General features: G+C 51.6%; 1 protein-coding gene across 1 annotated transcript; it reads left to right on the top strand.

Annotated features, from left to right (window-relative positions):
- Positions 1 to 8,382: 8,382 nt before the first annotated feature.
- SERHL2 (serine hydrolase like 2) lies at positions 8,383 to 16,775 on the top strand. The gene is made up of 12 exons (XM_080599697.1): positions 8,383 to 8,525; positions 9,656 to 9,890; positions 9,962 to 10,075; positions 11,129 to 11,170; positions 11,893 to 11,912; positions 12,119 to 12,193; positions 12,958 to 13,067; positions 13,327 to 13,406; positions 13,752 to 13,786; positions 14,560 to 14,636; positions 15,493 to 15,586; positions 15,995 to 16,775. Exons 2-12 carry the CDS (start codon positions 9,743 to 9,745, stop codon positions 16,109 to 16,111), a joined length of 912 nt encoding a protein of 303 aa, XP_080455823.1. The 5' UTR covers positions 8,383 to 8,525; positions 9,656 to 9,742; the 3' UTR covers positions 16,112 to 16,775.
- The last annotated feature ends 254 nt before the right edge of the window (positions 16,776 to 17,029 follow it).

Here is a 17,029-nt window from a genome sequence, read left to right on the forward strand (position 1 = left end):
TACAGTGAGGAAAAGAATTGAGGTGGGGAGAACGAAGCACTGAAAATCTGGAGGAGAGGTGCAAAAAAGCAAAACGAGAAGAACGTAGAAGGCAGGCGGTGTGCTGGGGGTGGGAAGGTGGGTGGCCACGTTAGGTGCATGGAAGCTCAGCTGGGGCGGGAGCATCATCTCCAGATGATGAAGGGATGACCTAGAGGCTCAGTGCTTTACTGGGTCCCCAGCCAGACCCAAACCTGCTGTCGTCCAAAAGTGTGCACGCTGGCTTTGCAGGTGGGACCTGGGTGGGAGATGAACCACACTGCATGTAGCCTGCCCTGGTGATGATCGATCAGAGCGGCCCAGACACAGCCTGGGGGGTTCCTGCCAGCTGCTGAAATGACAAAGGAAGGGAGAGAGAAGCAAGCACGGGGCAGGCCTGGATACCCCAGCACGAGCAATGAAACGGTGCACAAGATGTTGTGCAGAGGAGGACGAAGGATGCTTGGGGCGTGGGTAGGAAATGATTGCCACAGCCTCCTGATGTGCTCTGTGTCCAGCCTGCAGACAGCAAAAAAATGTACAGCTGTTTACTGCATACAGTCTTAGATAGCTTTTCCTTTTCACTCTTCTGCCCTTTCTAGGTAGTCCCATAACTTCCTAAAAGCCTCCTTTGGGGGGATGCAAACAGCAAAGCATTAAGAGGAAAAGAAAAAAAAAACACAGAAAGAGAAAGCTGGGAGGACAAAACCATCATGCAAAAATCCCCCAGTCCCCTGCTTCCCCTCCCCCCTGAAAAAAAAAAAAATCAACACCAAACAAAAACACCTTTCTGTGGTTTTGAGTGAGCGGAGGCTGCATTAGTTCAACTCTTATGAGAAAAATTAGCACGAGTAGTGGCCCCTTTGCGTGAAGCCGTGGCCAGGCCCCTCCTCCCCCTCCAAGAGCTAGGCTCTTCTCAGTATTGAAGAGAAGCTGCTTTCCAGGAAAGCGAAGGTACGCGCTGCCCGGCGTGCACTGACCCGGCGAGGCTGCAGCAAGGCAGCGAGGCCGCTTGCAGGCTGCCGGCCTCCCGCACCCAACGGCGTCGGGGCTGGGGGCCGGGGATCCAAAACCCACTGTGCCATGGGCAGCTGGAGAAAGCGGCGCTGGCATTCGGTCTGGCCCGCGACACCCTCTGCTGTTCTGGCAGAGGAGGGAGAGGAAAGGGAGGGCACTTCTCGCTGGTTGCCGGCGTAGCTGGGGCTCCTCGCGCACCCCTGGGTCGTCTGAGGAAGGAAGGCCCAGCACCTGGTGACCTTCTAGGTTTTCAAAGAAAGCACCAGGCTGCATAGCCCAAAAGGTATTTAGGTCAGATTTAAGCAGCTGCAGAGAACACAAACAGCCTTGTATAACTGTATAGCCAACTGCTCCCTAGCTCCGAATCAGGCCCACACATACAACACCTCAGAGCACTACCAGAAGATCCAGGACAGAGGCGAGGCGCCACCAGCCCGCTGCACCATGGACCCAGGTGTGAGCTCCCTGGGGCTCTGTGGACCCATGAATCTACAACCACCTCAGCTATCTCCTCCTAACGTTGCCACCTACCAGACACGGAGGGAGAAGCTCAGTAAGGACTTATTTCATTGTGCCTGTGAGGCCTATCGCTTCTCCCCAATATCCCGTGTTTTCAGGCCATGTTCTTAGGTGCCTAGGAGTGCTGTCAAAAAATGGTCAGCCAAGCCTGGAGCCCTCTGACCTCATTTCTTCTCCTGGAACGTGTGGCCTTACCCCTGTCCCTGCTTCCCCAGACTTCTTCCCCCACACTGAGACAGGAGGTGATGCTGAGCCCCACTCAGAGGAGACAGGCACCAAGCCCTGACCTATGCCCACCTCCTTCAGGGTTTTCACAGAATCAGAATGGTTAAGGACCTCTGGAGGCCAACTGGGCTGATCCCCCTGCTAAAGCATGGCCTGCTAGCGCAGGCTGCCCAGGATCACGTCCAAGTGGCTTTTGAAGATCTCCAGGGAGGCAGAGTCCGCAACCTCTCTGGGAAACCTGTGCCAGTGCTCTGTCACCCAAAGCTAAACAAAAACAGCCACAAGCAGCCATCCTGAAAGGGCAATCCAAGATACAGACACACTGAGGAAAGGTCCGAAGTGATTGCTGGACCTAGAAGTAGGAGTTTCCTCAAATGAATAAGCTGAGCTTCTAAATGAAGAAAAATAATGTAGAAGACAAGAAAGAGTATAGCTATGAGCTATAATTTTAGGAGTGTTTGTAGCAAAAACACCACAGGCTGGTACCATCTGACAGTGGTGTCTGTTGCACTAGACTAAGTTCCAGACTGGTCTGCTTTCTTGATAATTACATAGCAAAGGACTGTGTCATTATGGTTGTTTTGTAAAACATCCCATCTTGATTCAAAAATTGCCAGTGGTAGGGAAGCTGACACCATCCTAAATAAACTGTTCAAGTATTTAACTACTTTCACCATTATAAAATGTATACCCTGTCTCTAGACTTTTTTCTTGAGCTATTGTTGGCCCCAGCAGCTCTCAGAAGAGCAAAAATTCAATTCCCACATAGTTATATTTAGGCTTGATCATATCAGTCTTAAGCTCTCCTCCCCCACAAGATGTCTTCCAACCTGTAGGCAGCTTCTCCAATTTCTTAACTTCCTCCCTGAATTGTAGATGTTAAAATGGCAAATTCTTTCACGCCAACAGTCACAACCATAGAATTAGCAGATGCAATACAATCTTCGGCAATATAATCTCATTCCACCTGCTCCACATTCCCTGCTCGCACATCTGAGGATCAAATTAGCCTTTGCAACTGCAGCAGTGCAAGCTCCCATTCAGTAGCTCCTACACCATGAGTAAAGCCTTCACCTGAGTCCCTTCTCCCACGAACAGAGCTGCCAGCCCACGAGTGGGGCCCATGTCAAGTAACTTACCAGTGGGCTGTTTCAAAAACACACATTATACTCTTCTACCTACTTCAACATTTGGACACTTTAGCTAGCGAACTTTCTATCCAATTGTGACAAAATTTATTAATTTGGTATCACTGTATTTTTTGTTTGTTTGTTTAATCAAAACGCAAAGTTAAGACCATGTCAAATTCCTTGCTGGAGCCCTTTTACGACAATAGCCTTTGTGTTTATTAGCTAAATCCACATCCTAAACCTATATCTCCATAAGGTACCAGCTCAGTTTTATGGATTTTTTCCATCAACACAAGACTTGGTATTAACTACAACTCTCCTCTTGCTTTTAATGATTCTTGTATGCACCATGTCCTTATTTTGTCTGAGGTCAGTAAGGATCTGGTAGGCCTGTAATTACAAGTGTCAGATTACTTCATTTTTTTGCTATTATTTCTTCTCAGCTTATGGGGAATCTGCCAGATCTTCAAAGTGAAGGAGGGGTAAGCGTAGACAAGAGCTGGATAGAAACTCCTCCTCTTCTCCCTCAATTAAATACATCAAAATAGGTGCTTAATCTATCAGCAAGTACGGGTTTTGTAGAGACCTGGAGAGCAGCTCTCCTCACTAGTTAACCAAAACAGGCCCAAGGGATGGGAACCAGCAGAGACTCCTGCATCTGAATCCTAAATATAAAGGACTTTCTGATTAAGGAGGAAGTGGAAAGCTGAGACAGGAAAGAGTTTATTTGTATGATGGGTGCTCATATATAATTTATATGCAATAAATGTTTCTAGCTATTTCATTAGTTGCAAATAAAGTAATACAAATGTGCACCACTTGCAGCTGATGCATGGTGTGTGCCTGAGGCTGCTGCCAGCTGAATAGCGGTGATTCACGTGGGGATGATTTAACACTCCAGCATCGTCGCTATCCAAATTCTGCTGCAGGTTAATCCCTGGAGCAGATGCTCACCACTTTTTCAACCACTCGTAGCTTGGCTTATTAACTTAAGCTGCCAAAGATTTCCATTTAAACTATCACATTGGCTCCAGCCTGTGGTGGGTAAAGAGCCAGCATATATTTGTCTCTCTTACCTTCTGCAGGGCTGGAGAGCTCTGGGACAAGGAGTGCAACGGGCTTGTGTGTGCCTCGAGCCAGGCGAGAGAAAACAACCTAAACCATCACAGCCTTTTCTGAGCTTAATATGTTAGCAGCTATTTCACAGTCATAGAATGGCTTGGGTTGGAAGGGACCTTAAAGATCATCTAATTCCAATGCCCCTGCCGTGGGCAGGGACACCTCCCACCTGACCAGGTTGGCCAAAGCCCCATCCAGCCTGGCCTTGAACACCTCCAGGGATGGGGATGTTCCTCTGCCAAGGAGGATACCAAAGAGTGTGCATGACAAAGGGCAGATGGCCCATTAGGGATCCATGTTCTGAGGAGCAGGGGCTTCCCTGTTGACATAGAGTGCCTCTGTGCTTCCCCCAGCCCCACTGTGGGCTGCCCCACCAGTGTGGGGCTTTATATACTGGTTGTGCTATCCACTGGAAAAAAAAATGAGTTAAGATAGCAATAGCATGCTTTTTTACTCATGTAACTGTGTGAGAGAGTTTGGGGTACAGGGCTATAACTAATAAATGACCATAAATAGATCAATATGCCAGCACTTTAAGGCTTGAATCCGAATAGCTATGGGGAATTTGTCCCTTGGTAGCAATCAATCTGCTGTACTTAAAGTTTCCTCACCAGATCTGCAGCTAGCACAAACTGATCAATGCTGTTCCAAGTCAGCAGAGCGTAACAGCTTTGCATGTCCCATGATTTACACTTGCAAGTCTCCTCCTCCTCTGCAAGGACGCAGAGGTTAAATTATCCTTTGCTAAGTGCATGGGACATCTCAAACTAACTCCCAGTCTTTTATGCAAAACCAGCCTCTTACCACTAGCCCAGCAAACACCTCAGCACCTTGCCAAGTGAAGTCTAATTTGCTCCCACACCAGCAGCAAATCCACTGCAGTAGCCTGCAGCACTTCTTAGAAGTAGATGTTGCAGAATGATTTCTGTGAGCCACCCAGATTTTGCCATGCATCCTCAATAGTCCTTTCCTCGTGGGAAATGGTTTGCCAGGTGGTGTCAGAGGGAAGATATGCAGTCTTGCAGGATACTGGGCTGCTCTTTCAAAATGGCTAAACAGCATTGCTAGAGCGGAGAAGAGTGGATATGAGGGACCTGGAAAAGATCTCAACAATCTGCCTTTGACTTATAGGGTAACAGCAACACTGCTGAGGAAGGGTCCAAGGCTGCATCCCAGTGCATTGTAAAACCTTCTTCACTTGGAGCTCCAGCTCTGAAAGAAGGTCCTCTCTGGAACAGCTGTCTTTGTTTGGGGAAAGTGTTCTCTCTGTGCTGCTCCCATGGGCAAATCTGTTTCTGAATCACAGATCTGACTGGTGTGCCAGGTGTTTTGTGCCTACCTACAGTGGAGACAGGAACGGTGGGGAGGGAATGAGAGGTGAAAACAACTCACTCAGGCAAGTGGAAACACAGCTAGAATGGCTGGGAAGGGGGAAGCAAGAGTAGCCATTTGGGAATTTGAGGTGGGACCATCCTACCAGAAACATGTTGCTCGTCCCTGGGAATACCCCTCTGTCCCACATCATCTATTGCTGGTGATTTCTGTAAGGAATTTTCCCTTTCCCCTGAGGTTCCTGTTGATGGAGCCTCCTACCAAAAAGTGATTTGAGATGCAAGACATGGGAGTCAGAATTCACTGAAGGGGTCATACTTCCCACCCAACACCCAGAGGTCATCTCTGTGACTCAAAGCAAAAAAGCCCAGATTCTTCTGGCTGCTTGATGCAGGATGACTTCTGGCTGCAGAATGATGGGGGAGAGGGTCCAAGACCTGTGAGTGGTGATGCACATACCTGCAGGGCAAGCAATTAGAGCAGGATCCCCCAAGCATGGCTTGTGCCTGAAAACTTGTGTTAAACGGAGGTCAGGGCTGTCTGATAAGCAAATTTGATAACTACTACCTACCTACAATCTCTGTCAAGAGCTCTAGGCTGTTAACGAGCTCCCTGGAACCAGCTCTCAGCATGTAGCTCTCAAAGGATGTCACCTACAGGCGCAAAAGTTCTCAGAGGTGAAGTTCCCCATGCCCTGGGGACATGTGGCAGCTGAGACCTGGGGACTCCAGAGGGGTACGCTGTGCTGTGCTTGTATGGCTGGCTGGCCAACACCAACACCTTTGATGGGCTTGTTCCAGTGTCCCCCAGAGATGACTCTGGCACACAAGTATGGGCTGTGTGTTGTGCTTCAGGTCTGCATGCCTGATGCTCTCTACTTTTCAGATTGCAGTTGCGCAGCAATAGATTTTCCTGGCCCATGGCCAGTCCCACCAACTGCAGAGATTTGTGTGAGGGGTCCACATCACTCCTGATCCTGACACAGGGTCCCATTCCTCAGGAGCTGTCACAGACAGAAGAACTGCAAGCCTACCAGCCACTGCCTGTGAGCAGCCCCTTGCAACCACTGCCTGAGTTACACTGCTTTTGGGTGGCTTCTTATGTTCAAATCCTAGCAAATCAAGGGAAGGCCCTGCCCTCCATAACGGCAGTAGCAATGATTGAGTACGTATCTGTTCTGCCAAGTTATTTCTTGCTTTTCACCTTTCGTAATCAGACACCCACCTCTGACACATGTAGGAAAGAAGCTGTAGATGGTACTGTGGCCTCTCTCCCTTTGCGTGGTTCCCCAGCACTCGTGGTCTGCTTGCCGGCTTCTCATTGATGCAGAAGGCCTAAGAAAAAGCAAAGCATTAGACTTTCCAAACCTAAAGGAATTCACATTGATTTCCCTTCTAATGGTTCACCTGGAGGGGAGGTTGTGAGCTGCACAGCACTTTCATTTCTTCTGTGTGATGGGTCCCCAAGCTTTTTACCTTTCTGCCGTGGTACAGAGCCTACTTTGCCAGGATGTGTTTGAGATAGGCAGGAGAAACAGGGCTGTAAGCTTCCATGTTGGTTTCTTTCAAGCTTCACAGGCTGTTCTAAAAATGTATTGTGCAATTTAGGAGACTGATGTGCTGAACTGAGCACAGAGATTTCAATTACCAATATCAAAATGAGTCCCTAAGAACAGACATCTGTTCTGTTCTCTCCAGTTGTACCAGCAAGGTGTCCCACTGCTCAAAGCGCAGTCTGACTTTTCCTCTTCTGGCTGCTCGAGTCCTTGACTGAAGGTGAATGGTTGTGGTCTGTGTTAGGCCTGATAGACTCTGCTAGAGGGAATGCTGGGCACCAGCAAGCAGCATTCACAAGGGTACTCAGGTATTGACTTCATTGTGAACTTTTTCTTGAAGCCTGGTCTATGTAGCCAACCCATTTCTGGACAAATAATAAATATAACTGTGTGGAAATCTCTCGGGCTGGGAGGGGTCTGCTTTTGTAGAAGAGTAGAGCTGCTCATGCAGTGCTGTCTGTGATGTGCTGCAACTTAGCCCTGCAGTAGTCAGCTCATGAAGATGGGTCACAGCATCAGTAAGTGACTCTTGTCCCTGAAGCAATGTGATTACAACAAATGTTAGAGTTCAGAAGAGTTTCTCCGTCAGAAAGTGATGTCAGTCCAGCATTGGTGTCAAGCACAGAGCTTGTTTGATGTCCCTATGATACTCCTGGGCAACATTTAAAACATCTCACACTGTAAGGCTGCAGTACAGGCAGTTTCCACTAGCAGTAACGTGCCTTGTGAAGGCAGTCAAGGATGCAACAGTACCTCCATGACTGAGACTCCTTACAGATCCAGTAGGCGGATCACAGCTTCAGACCCTTTGTTATTCTCGTTACAGAAAACAGGCTATGAACTTGATAGCACGTACCTCAGTGAACACATTTAAAGAGAGATCTTACATAGTAAGTGGGGTTCCCCTTCTGAGCTTTGACAGCCTAGGGAAGCCAAACCTGCACCTCATTTCTCAACTCCCAGCACCTCCTCTCATTTCCCCTGCACAATGTGGGCCAAGGTAACCACAGCCCTGCACATCTCACCCTCCAAGGACATGGCAAAAAGGCAGAGGAGGACAAACAGCACCCACGCCACACCACACAGACAGATGACGGCTTGTGGGGCTCCACGTAAAACACCGGCTGCTTCCCCACCAGCTCCTCTCTGCCGTGGGCACTGAAGGCCAGAGCTTGCAGGAGCTGGGTCAGGCTCCAGGGCAAGATAGAGGAGATGGAGGCTGCAATGGCTTTACTTGCTTGTGTAGGTGAGAGATTGGAGGGCTGCGGAACTGGGCAGGCTGGGTTGCTGCTATTGGGAGAGCCCGGCCATGAGGAAAGCCCATGGGCGTGGTGTTGGGAAGGGTCACCCATCTGCCAGGACGTGTCCTTGCTCACGGCCAGAGGCCCCCTTCTAGCTGCCACCCCCTCTGCCCATGGCTGCGGGACAGCAACGAGGCGGGCCCAAAATGGCTGCGGCCGCCCCGGGCCGGCGGCGGGGCAGGGGAAGGAGGCGGGGGCAGCCGGGCCGCGGGGCGGTGCGGGGCAGCCGGGGTCCGCCCCGCCGCCTCCAGCCGCCGGGCTCCGTCCTCCTGCCGCGGCCTCGCTCCGCCGTCCCGAGCAGACAGAGGGGTAGGAGGGCAGCCGGGGCCGTGCCTCCCCCCGCGGCGCTCCGGGGGGGCCGGTGCCCGGGGAGCCCTTGGCTGGGGCCGGGACCGGGAGCCCCCGGCCCCGCTGGGGTCCGGCCGTGCCCGGGCTGCGGGTGTCGGGGGGGAGCCCCGCAGCGCCCGGGGGTGGCGGGTAGGAGGAGGCAGGTCCAAGGTCTGTCCGCCTGTCTGTCGGTCTGTCCGTCCGTAGCTGCCGGGATCAGGCCCGGCGAGGGCAAACGGGGTCGGACCCGGCCGTCAGCGGGCGGGGCGAGGGCGCTGGGCTGAGGGCGGCGCTGCTGCAGCTGAAGTGGGCGCCTGGGCGGTGGGGGGGGGAGGCTCCAGGAGCATCTGGTCAGGGCCGTGGTGGCCTCCAGGTGCCCTCAGGGCCCTGAGAGCGGTACCCTTTTCCAGTTTGCTCCCTCTGTCCTCCTCCATCAGGAGGGACTTGCTGTAGGGTGATTGCAGCGGGGTGTCAGAGGGCTGTGTAAGGGGGCACAAACCAAAACGAGTGACTGGGAAAGGGACACAGCGTGAGAGAAGTGGGGCTGGGTTTGGGGGGTGTCAGGCCGCCCATGAGGGGCTCCAGGGACCAGATGGGCTTGGGGGTAATGGGAGGATATTCAGGACACCCCTGGAAGAACCCCGGAGGCTGGGCAGTACTGGGGGGATCACTGGAAAGCCTGGGGCTGAGGAAAAGGTGAGGTGTAGCTCGGTGACTGCCAGGGCAGTAGGTAGCTGTGAGAAGGTGGCAATAATCTAATACTGAAGACAGTATCCTCATTCCCAAAATTGCCTGCTTGGTCCAAGACAGGTGCCTGACTCCTTGCAGCTAGCTGGGGAAATTCTGCTTGCTTCCCTCTTGCCAGATCGCTTGTGCCTTCTGGTCAGGTCGCAGCTGCTGCGGAGACGCAAGAGGAGTTTTTCTCCTCCTGCGCAGGGAAAGCTTGTTTCTTCCTAGGAGCATTGCTGGTACGTGCTGGGAGGGGGCGTCCCCAAGCAGGCAAGCAGGAATGGCAGCTTGGGTTGTTAAATGGGGAGCTATAAATCAGCAAGCTGCTAATTAAGACCGCAGAAGACTGGCGAGTTACTAAAGACCTGTATTACTCTTTTCAGAGCTCTGGGCCATTAACAAGCTCCCTGGGACCTGTTTCAAGCACGTGGCTCACAGGGGACATTGCTTGAGAGCGCTTTATTTTGGGCATGTTCTCAGAGGTGAAGTTTCCCGTGCCCTGGGGCCATTTGGCAGCCAAGGCCTGGGGACCCCCGGAGGGACACCCTGTGCTGTGCTTGCATGGCTGGCTGGACAATGCCAACACCTTTGACAGGCTCATACCTCTGCTCCCCAAAGGTGGGTCTGGCTCACTGGGATGGCTCTTGCTGTGTTGCAAGGCCACCTGCCTGATGCTTTCTCCCTTTCAGATCACCATTACGTGGCAATGGATTTTTCTGGCCATGGTTTGTCATCCCACCGACCTGCAGGCTCCCCCTACCATTTTCTGGATTATGTGAGCGATGTGCGCCGGGTAGCAGCAGGTGGGTAGTTGAAGGAACCCTTGAGGGATGTTTGTGCAGGGGGTGCTCTATCATTCCTGCTCTTTGGAAGAAGTAGGCAGCATTTACTGCTTCTCCCCGTTCTGATGTTAGCTGGTGCTCTGGTAATGCAGACTGAATAAACATCCCCCTTTATCGCTGTTTGCTGAGGATAGGAAATGCTTCTGTACTGAAAAGCAGCAGTGACTGAATATGCAGCTAAATGGTTCTGCCAGACTGACTTTTTGTAAGCAGCCAGTGACCACTAACCAGTGTCAGGTGTAAACTGGAGACTCTTCTGGTTCTCCCCATTGGCAGTTTGGTGCTTGCTTTAGTGCCATACAAAGAAATGTGAAAGCCAGGGTGTCTCAGACTCCTAATAACTCCTGGTCTAACTGCATATCTGTGTGCTGATACTGGGAGAGCCTATGGCATGTGCAGTTTTGCATCCCTCATTCAGCATACAAAGAGCCTGGAGAAGAAGTTCTTTGGCGTGCCAGAGGGTAAAACACATCTTTCAGTGAGGTATGTTTCAGATGGCGGCATTGATGAAGTGGTATTTTCCCATGAGCCTCTCAGAGTGCCCTAAAAATGGTCTGAAGAGCCCGATTCGTTAAACGGCGTAAAGAGCTTTCAGTTGGAATAATCCTCCTTTCACCGAGGCAGCAGACCTGGCTCAGCGTCCTCACGGCTCCTGCTGAGCGCCCTGCAGCAGGGTGCTTTGTCAAGGTCTCCCCGTTCCAGCAGGTGCTGCCCAGTCAGGCTCCTTTGCTTATTGCCACTCTCGTGTCTGGCAGAGAGTGGGAACGTGCTGTAGTTTGCCATGCAGAGAGTGCTCGAGAGCTGTGTGACTTAACTACCAAGGAAATGAGGTGGTGGATGTTCTTTTTTCTTTAAAACCGGCCGACTTAGCCACCTCATTTCTGGGTTGGGAAGCAAATTAAGCTTTGCAGAAGCCCTCCTGGGAGAAGGGGCCTGTGGTGGTCGAGAAGCAGCAAGATGCCGCTGGTCGGGTTTCTAATGCAGCACTGTCTGTTTTTGTCTGTTGCCACTTAGCATTGCAGTGGAGACGGTTCACCCTGATGGGTCACAGTATGGGTAAGTGGCTCTTGTCCTTGTAAGCTGTGAGATTCACGGAAATATGAGTATATAATTAATTTACAAGGCATGCTGCTAGGAGCTGGGTTGGAATATTTATTATATTGTGTCAAGTACCAGGTTCTTGCTTGAGTGATTCAAAAATCTGCACCCTTGTTTAGAATGCCTCTGTTTTCAAGACACTGTAGTACAAACAGCGTGGCTCTCCCTGTGGGCACTTCCTGAACTCCCAGGAGGGAACAGGGATGGGCAAAGAGGGTTGGTCTAAGGCAGCAGCATTCACAGCGGGCCTTCCTGCTGTCCCTGGGCTTTGTGGCCTTGTGGGCTCCAGGCAGGGTCTTGGTGGGTTACAGGGCTTGCAGAGGGGAACCAGGACTCTGTGTCCTGGGGACATAACTGGGTTTTGCCTTGATGTGGGTTTTGTTCCCCAGGGCTGCTCTGTACCTGCTGGCAGTAGTGTTTTAACTGGTAACTCTTCCTTCACCTTTGCTGCCTGAGAGGGAGATGGGGATGGGGCAGGCCGGGGACTCCAGCTGGCCTCCAGTCATCCCGTTCTCTGCTTGTGTTCTCCCTGCCGGGAGAGCTTTGCTCTGTAGCTTGGGCTTTGTCCCTTGGCACAAGGTGCGTTTGGGCCTCTAAGGCAGCTCCTGCTGTGGGGAAGAGGAGCTCCTGTTACCAGGGGGTGTCCTGCTTATAACTGAGCACCATTCTTTCCTTTGCAGGTGGGGCTGTGGCAGGAATGGTAAGTAAAACATTCTTTCTTCATGGGGTTTGTGACTTTTGCAGCTGGAACAACAAATGGGAGAGGAATAAAGGGACAGACTGTGTGAGACTTGGATCTCGGGGGAGGAGAGGCCGTTCTCTGACTCCTCTCCAGTGTAATAGGATGAAGACAGCACTCAGTGCGCAGCTTTTTGCTTTGTCTCATAATGTTTCATCTTTCCTCAGTTCTGTTTCCTTTATCCTGAGATGGTGGACAAGCTGATCCTGCTGGAAAATCTGGGCTTTCTGCTAGCTCCAGAGGTTAGATTTCATGTGTTGTTCCCCTCCCTTTTGTTAAATAAAAAGAGATGTGTTTTTTTCCATCATTGTTCAAGGAAAGCACTGATGTGACCAGTCCTTTTGGCAGGCACAGACGTGCTTGTTGTTGCATGAAGCGTGGTCCCTGCTTAGGGTGGCCCTTGAAGAACACTTGGTAGTGCTGAGCATCCTGTAGCCCCGTAGCATTGAAATTCACTTGTCTGTACCGTGCTCGTGTGCAAAAGGAACTGGAATGTCTGGCCAAGCAGCTGCTTGCCAAGGTTGTCTTTTTGCCAACAGCTTGTTGGGTGACCTGGGTGCAAGACTGGCAGATTTCTTTTTCTGTTCCTGGCAGGGCATAAAGCTGCATTCCCAAACTGCCAGCATCACTCCCAGGTGCTGGGGGGTGGTAGGCAGAAGGGGGGGACAGAGGCACAGGGTCAGAGAGACAAAAGATATCAGATTTTCCTTGTTCTTTTGGACACTTGTCCTCAGCTCAAAAGCAAAGTGGGAGAGAGTAGAAGAGATTGTACAGGTGAAAAGTTAACAACTTTAAGCACTGCTGTATAGGTTTTCAGCTTCTACCTTGCCTGTTATGTATTACTGTTCTCTTTCCCCCAGAAGTGTGCATGATATACGATGTCCGTAACTGGTAGGAATTCTGAGAGATGTTGAAGGGTGAAATACCCCTTTCTACCCTCTTGATTAGGGGTAAAATGACTCAGAAGAGGGAGGTTACTCCTGTGCTCTACATGGCTTTGTTTTAGGACACTGAGGCGTGGCTGAAATCAAAACGGATGGTTATCGACAGATTACTGAGCTTAGAGGCAAGGCAGCAAGCTCCCAAAGCACGTAGCCCTGAAGCAGCATTGCAGAGGTGGGTTCTCATCTGTCTCTTCATTTGCTGCCTGCCCTCATCTTGGACAGCTATGGTTGCTTGAACAATGAGGTGAAACTGTCCCTGTTCTGCCCGTTCGAGTCCTCCTCTGGAATCTCAGCAAGTCTCTTGGCTTCTGCAGCCAGCTTCCTGCTCTTCTCTGAAGCAGCCCGAGAGCTCGCTGTCACCTTGTCATGCCATTTTCGCTTCGCTTCCTCCCTTTTTCGGCAGCACAATCTCTCTGCCATGTCTCCTCCAGGCTGTTAGAAGCAAACAGACATCTGACAGCTGAGGGTGGGGCGATCCTGCTGCAGCGAGGAGCAACTGAGACACCCGCTGGTAAGGGGCTGCTTGGAGACAGGGCTCATCACAGCGCCGGCCCAACGCTGGGTGTAGGAAGGGAGCAGTGCCAACAGCCGTTGTCTTCCGCAGGGTACGGGGTGCCCTAGCTACAAGTGTACGCAGCCTGACTGGGATCGATTAGGTCTGGAGGCAGAGCTCTCCTTTCCCAGCAACTGAGGTTAGAATGGGTAAAGAAAAAGACATCTAAAAAGGAGAGCCCAGAAGTAATCCTGCTCCTCTTGTCTCAGAAAGTCTTGGGCAGACCCAGAGGTGAGGGGCAGAGGGGGCAGAGCAACTCCCTCTCTTCTGACTCATGGAAACCTTCCCTTGTTTTCATTCCAGGGCTGGTGTATAACAGAGACATGAGAGTCCGTACGGTAAGCGGTGCAGTTCTGACTTGCCCCCTGCTGCTTCTAAGGCCTGAGCTTACAGAACACAGAGGTAGCGGAGGCCCACTCGCTGAGCCCCAGCTCTGCCTCCACCCAACCGTTTACTTACTGCTTCCCTAATTCCCACACCTCTTTTAAATGCTGCTGTTAAAAGAGCCTACACTTGATCATTAACTGACTCAGCTTACAGAGTCACTGGAAAATGTTACTGAATTTTTTAGCAGTTCCTGAGCCCCAGGGCCTCCCGGCCACATTTTCCTGCTGTTAAAACTCTTAAGGCAGCAGATGGATGGATGCTTTAGGTTAGCTTCTTTGTCGGGTCACCCTTATGAGAAGGGGGGAGGGAGTGGAACAAAGTCCCTTATATTTGATACTTTGATAGCTTTGTGCCACTATCGAGCAAGTAGGGCCTCCTCTACCTGTGCTACTGCCAGGCTGTGAAAGCCAGAGCATTGTACTATCTCCTTTTTAGTAAAAGGATTTTTAAAGCTTTTTCTCTGCTGTGAGATCATTCCCATATGTGCTGCAACCCAGCAGGCAGCGTTGTTGGCAGCCCTGAAACGCAGCTGGACAGAAGGAGCAGTTGCAGAGCCAGCCACTCTTGTGTGCAGCCTGGCAGCTTATCCGGTCTCTGCGCAGCAGCCGTGGGGCCTCAGCCTCTCCTGCCTTCAGAGCTGCTGCTGCCACGGGGTTTGGGGACGTGCTGCGTCCTCAGCTGCTGCCCCTGACCTTTGTTGCTCTCCCTGTCTTTGCACCTGCAGCAGAGTCGAGAATCCCTCACCATGGAGCAGTGCGTGAAGCTCTTGCAGAAGATCCAGGATCGTGTGCTCATCGTTTTGTGAGTGAAGCACAAGCACAGCCAGCCCTCGCTGCTGGCCCACAGCCCTGGGCAGAGGGGGTGGCAGCTAGAAGGGGCCCCCCACTCCCCTGGGCTTCACGTTCCCTTCCCACACCCGGCCATCCCCTGTGGTTACCTTGGCCTGTGCTGTGCAGCGGCTATAAGTGGAGGTGCTGGGAGTTGAAAAATGAGGTGCAGGTTTGGCTTCGCTAGGCTGATCGAATCATAAGAGCGGAGTCCTGTGCACTTAAGAATTTTCCCGTGTGCCCAGAGCAGAGCAATACAACGTCATAGTGAGGCCAGGTGCTCTGGGCCACTCAGAGCACATCTCTCGGAGCCTCAGACATCGCCTTGTCCTGTTACCGGCAGCACAAGCTTAATTCTCCAGGAGGTCTAACGCTGGCTTCTCCACGAGGACTGCCCTGGAACCTCCTCCTCCAAGCAGGGCACAACCTGTGATTAGTGTTTAAAGCAGCAGCATGGAAGGGGGAAAGGGACAGAGAGCTGCACAAGCTGGCTGGAAGGAAAAAAGAGCAGAAGATAGGGTGGGGCAGGGCATGATGGACAAGTTAAGGAGCCAGCCCCAAGAGGGTAATATTTAACCAGTCTCCGCTCTGATACTAGGCAGTGGCCTAAGGTCTTAAATGAATAGTTTGGCAGATAATAGCTGCTCAGCCAAGCTGTGCCTTGCTCCTCTGACTGCCACGTACGAACAGGTAACCGTGCTGTTTACAAGCAGCCGATAAAGAGCAGCTGGGGCTGTCACCCCAGTGTCCTGGGGACACTGCTTCTGCCCAGGACAGCCACAATGAGAGGCACACCGAGTGCTGTACTGAGCCTCGCTCTTACTTTTCAGAGCACAAGATGGACTCTTGGTACCGCACAAGCTGGAGAGCAAAAACCACTTTGTGATAGCCCTACGGGAGGCATTTGAGCGTACCCTCAAAGAGGTGAGAGCAGCCTTCATCCTCGCATCTCTGCGGGGCACCAAACCGGGAGCAGCTAGGAAGTAGCTTACCCTAGTGGACACCTGCACTGGGGGATTTGTCCTAAACAGCCCAGTCCTCACAAAGGGGGAAAGCCAAATTTTCCCCTGCTGCCAAAGTCCTGGTCAGCACTGCCCTCTGGAGCCAGCCCATCCCAATTCCTCCAGTCCCTGTCCTGCCTCCAGTCTGCTGGATTGTAATCTCCTTATGTGATGCTTTGTCTGTGGCTGGCATACGGCAACATAAAATCCAACCCTTCTTTGAGACACCATTTCCTCTAGCTTCCTCCCCTGGTGGGTGCCACAAAGCAAGCGTAGCTTGCCTGAGGGAACGCTTTCCTCCTCTTTATCTGCTTGTGTCTTCTCCCTCCAGCACATCCAGCTAGTAGAGGTGCCCGGGAGTCATTTTGTGCACATGAACGAGCCTGAGGTGGTGTCCGGGATCATCAGCAACTTCCTGGCAGCGCACAACACCAGAGCAAGGCTCTAGCAGGTTCCGCTGCAGCAGCAGTTCAGAACAGGGAGCTACAAGCAGACTCCGGAGGAATTGTCAGCTTTCCTACCTCACATCCAACAGCGGTTTCACGATGCTCATTCCTAAGCTGAACTTGTTGAACGGGTGGAAGCAGATCTGCTCATTTGTCCAAGGGAAAAGGAATTTTTCCTCCACTTCTAGCTCTGGCAGTGCAGGGTTAGATACCCGGTGGCCTTCCCTTTGCTTACTCCTAACTTTTGCACCCTGAAACAGAGCAGGAATACAGGCACAGGCATCCTCAGCGGGAGCAGCAGCAGCACCAGCTGTAGCACTGCAAGAGAGGGGTGGGGTGGCTCATTCTTGAATCCCCTCTGAGCATGGTGTGATCAGTCTCTTCCCAGGGGCAGACCTTCTGAAAAACACAGGAGCGTTCTGCTTCTCTGCTTATTCCCATGAGTACCTGAGCTCAGAGCGCCTCAATCTCTCTGTTCTACTGCTGCTTTTTAAAAAAAATGGCTTACATGAGAGCTCACCTGAGCACAGAAGGCCATTTCAATGAACTCCTAGGGAATGAGACATTAATCCTCTAGCTGAAACAGCTGGGAGAACTACTAGTAATGGAAAAGTTGGCAGAGATGATTTCTGTCCTTCTAAATAAAGATTGATCTTCTACTGTTAACGCGGTCTTTGACTGTACAGGAGAGCGGACTTTCTTTCAGGATGCTCACCCAAGCAGCTGAAGTGCCAATCTTAAGAGGCAGCGATTTTAACATGCCGTATCTAAAGCAGAATGCATGTAAAGCATCCATCTGCCTTGTAAATTGATGCAAAAAGCCAAATGAAGCAAGCAGGCCTGGCAATCTCCCCACGCAATAGAAACTGCATTGACAGTGGGTTTTCTAGGGGAGGGCGAATCTATTTCAGCCCAGCTCT

The sequence above is a fragment of the Anser brachyrhynchus genome, assembly GCF_964034855.1.
Source record: "Anser brachyrhynchus genome assembly, chromosome: 1".
NCBI lineage: Eukaryota > Metazoa > Chordata > Aves > Anseriformes > Anatidae > Anser > Anser brachyrhynchus.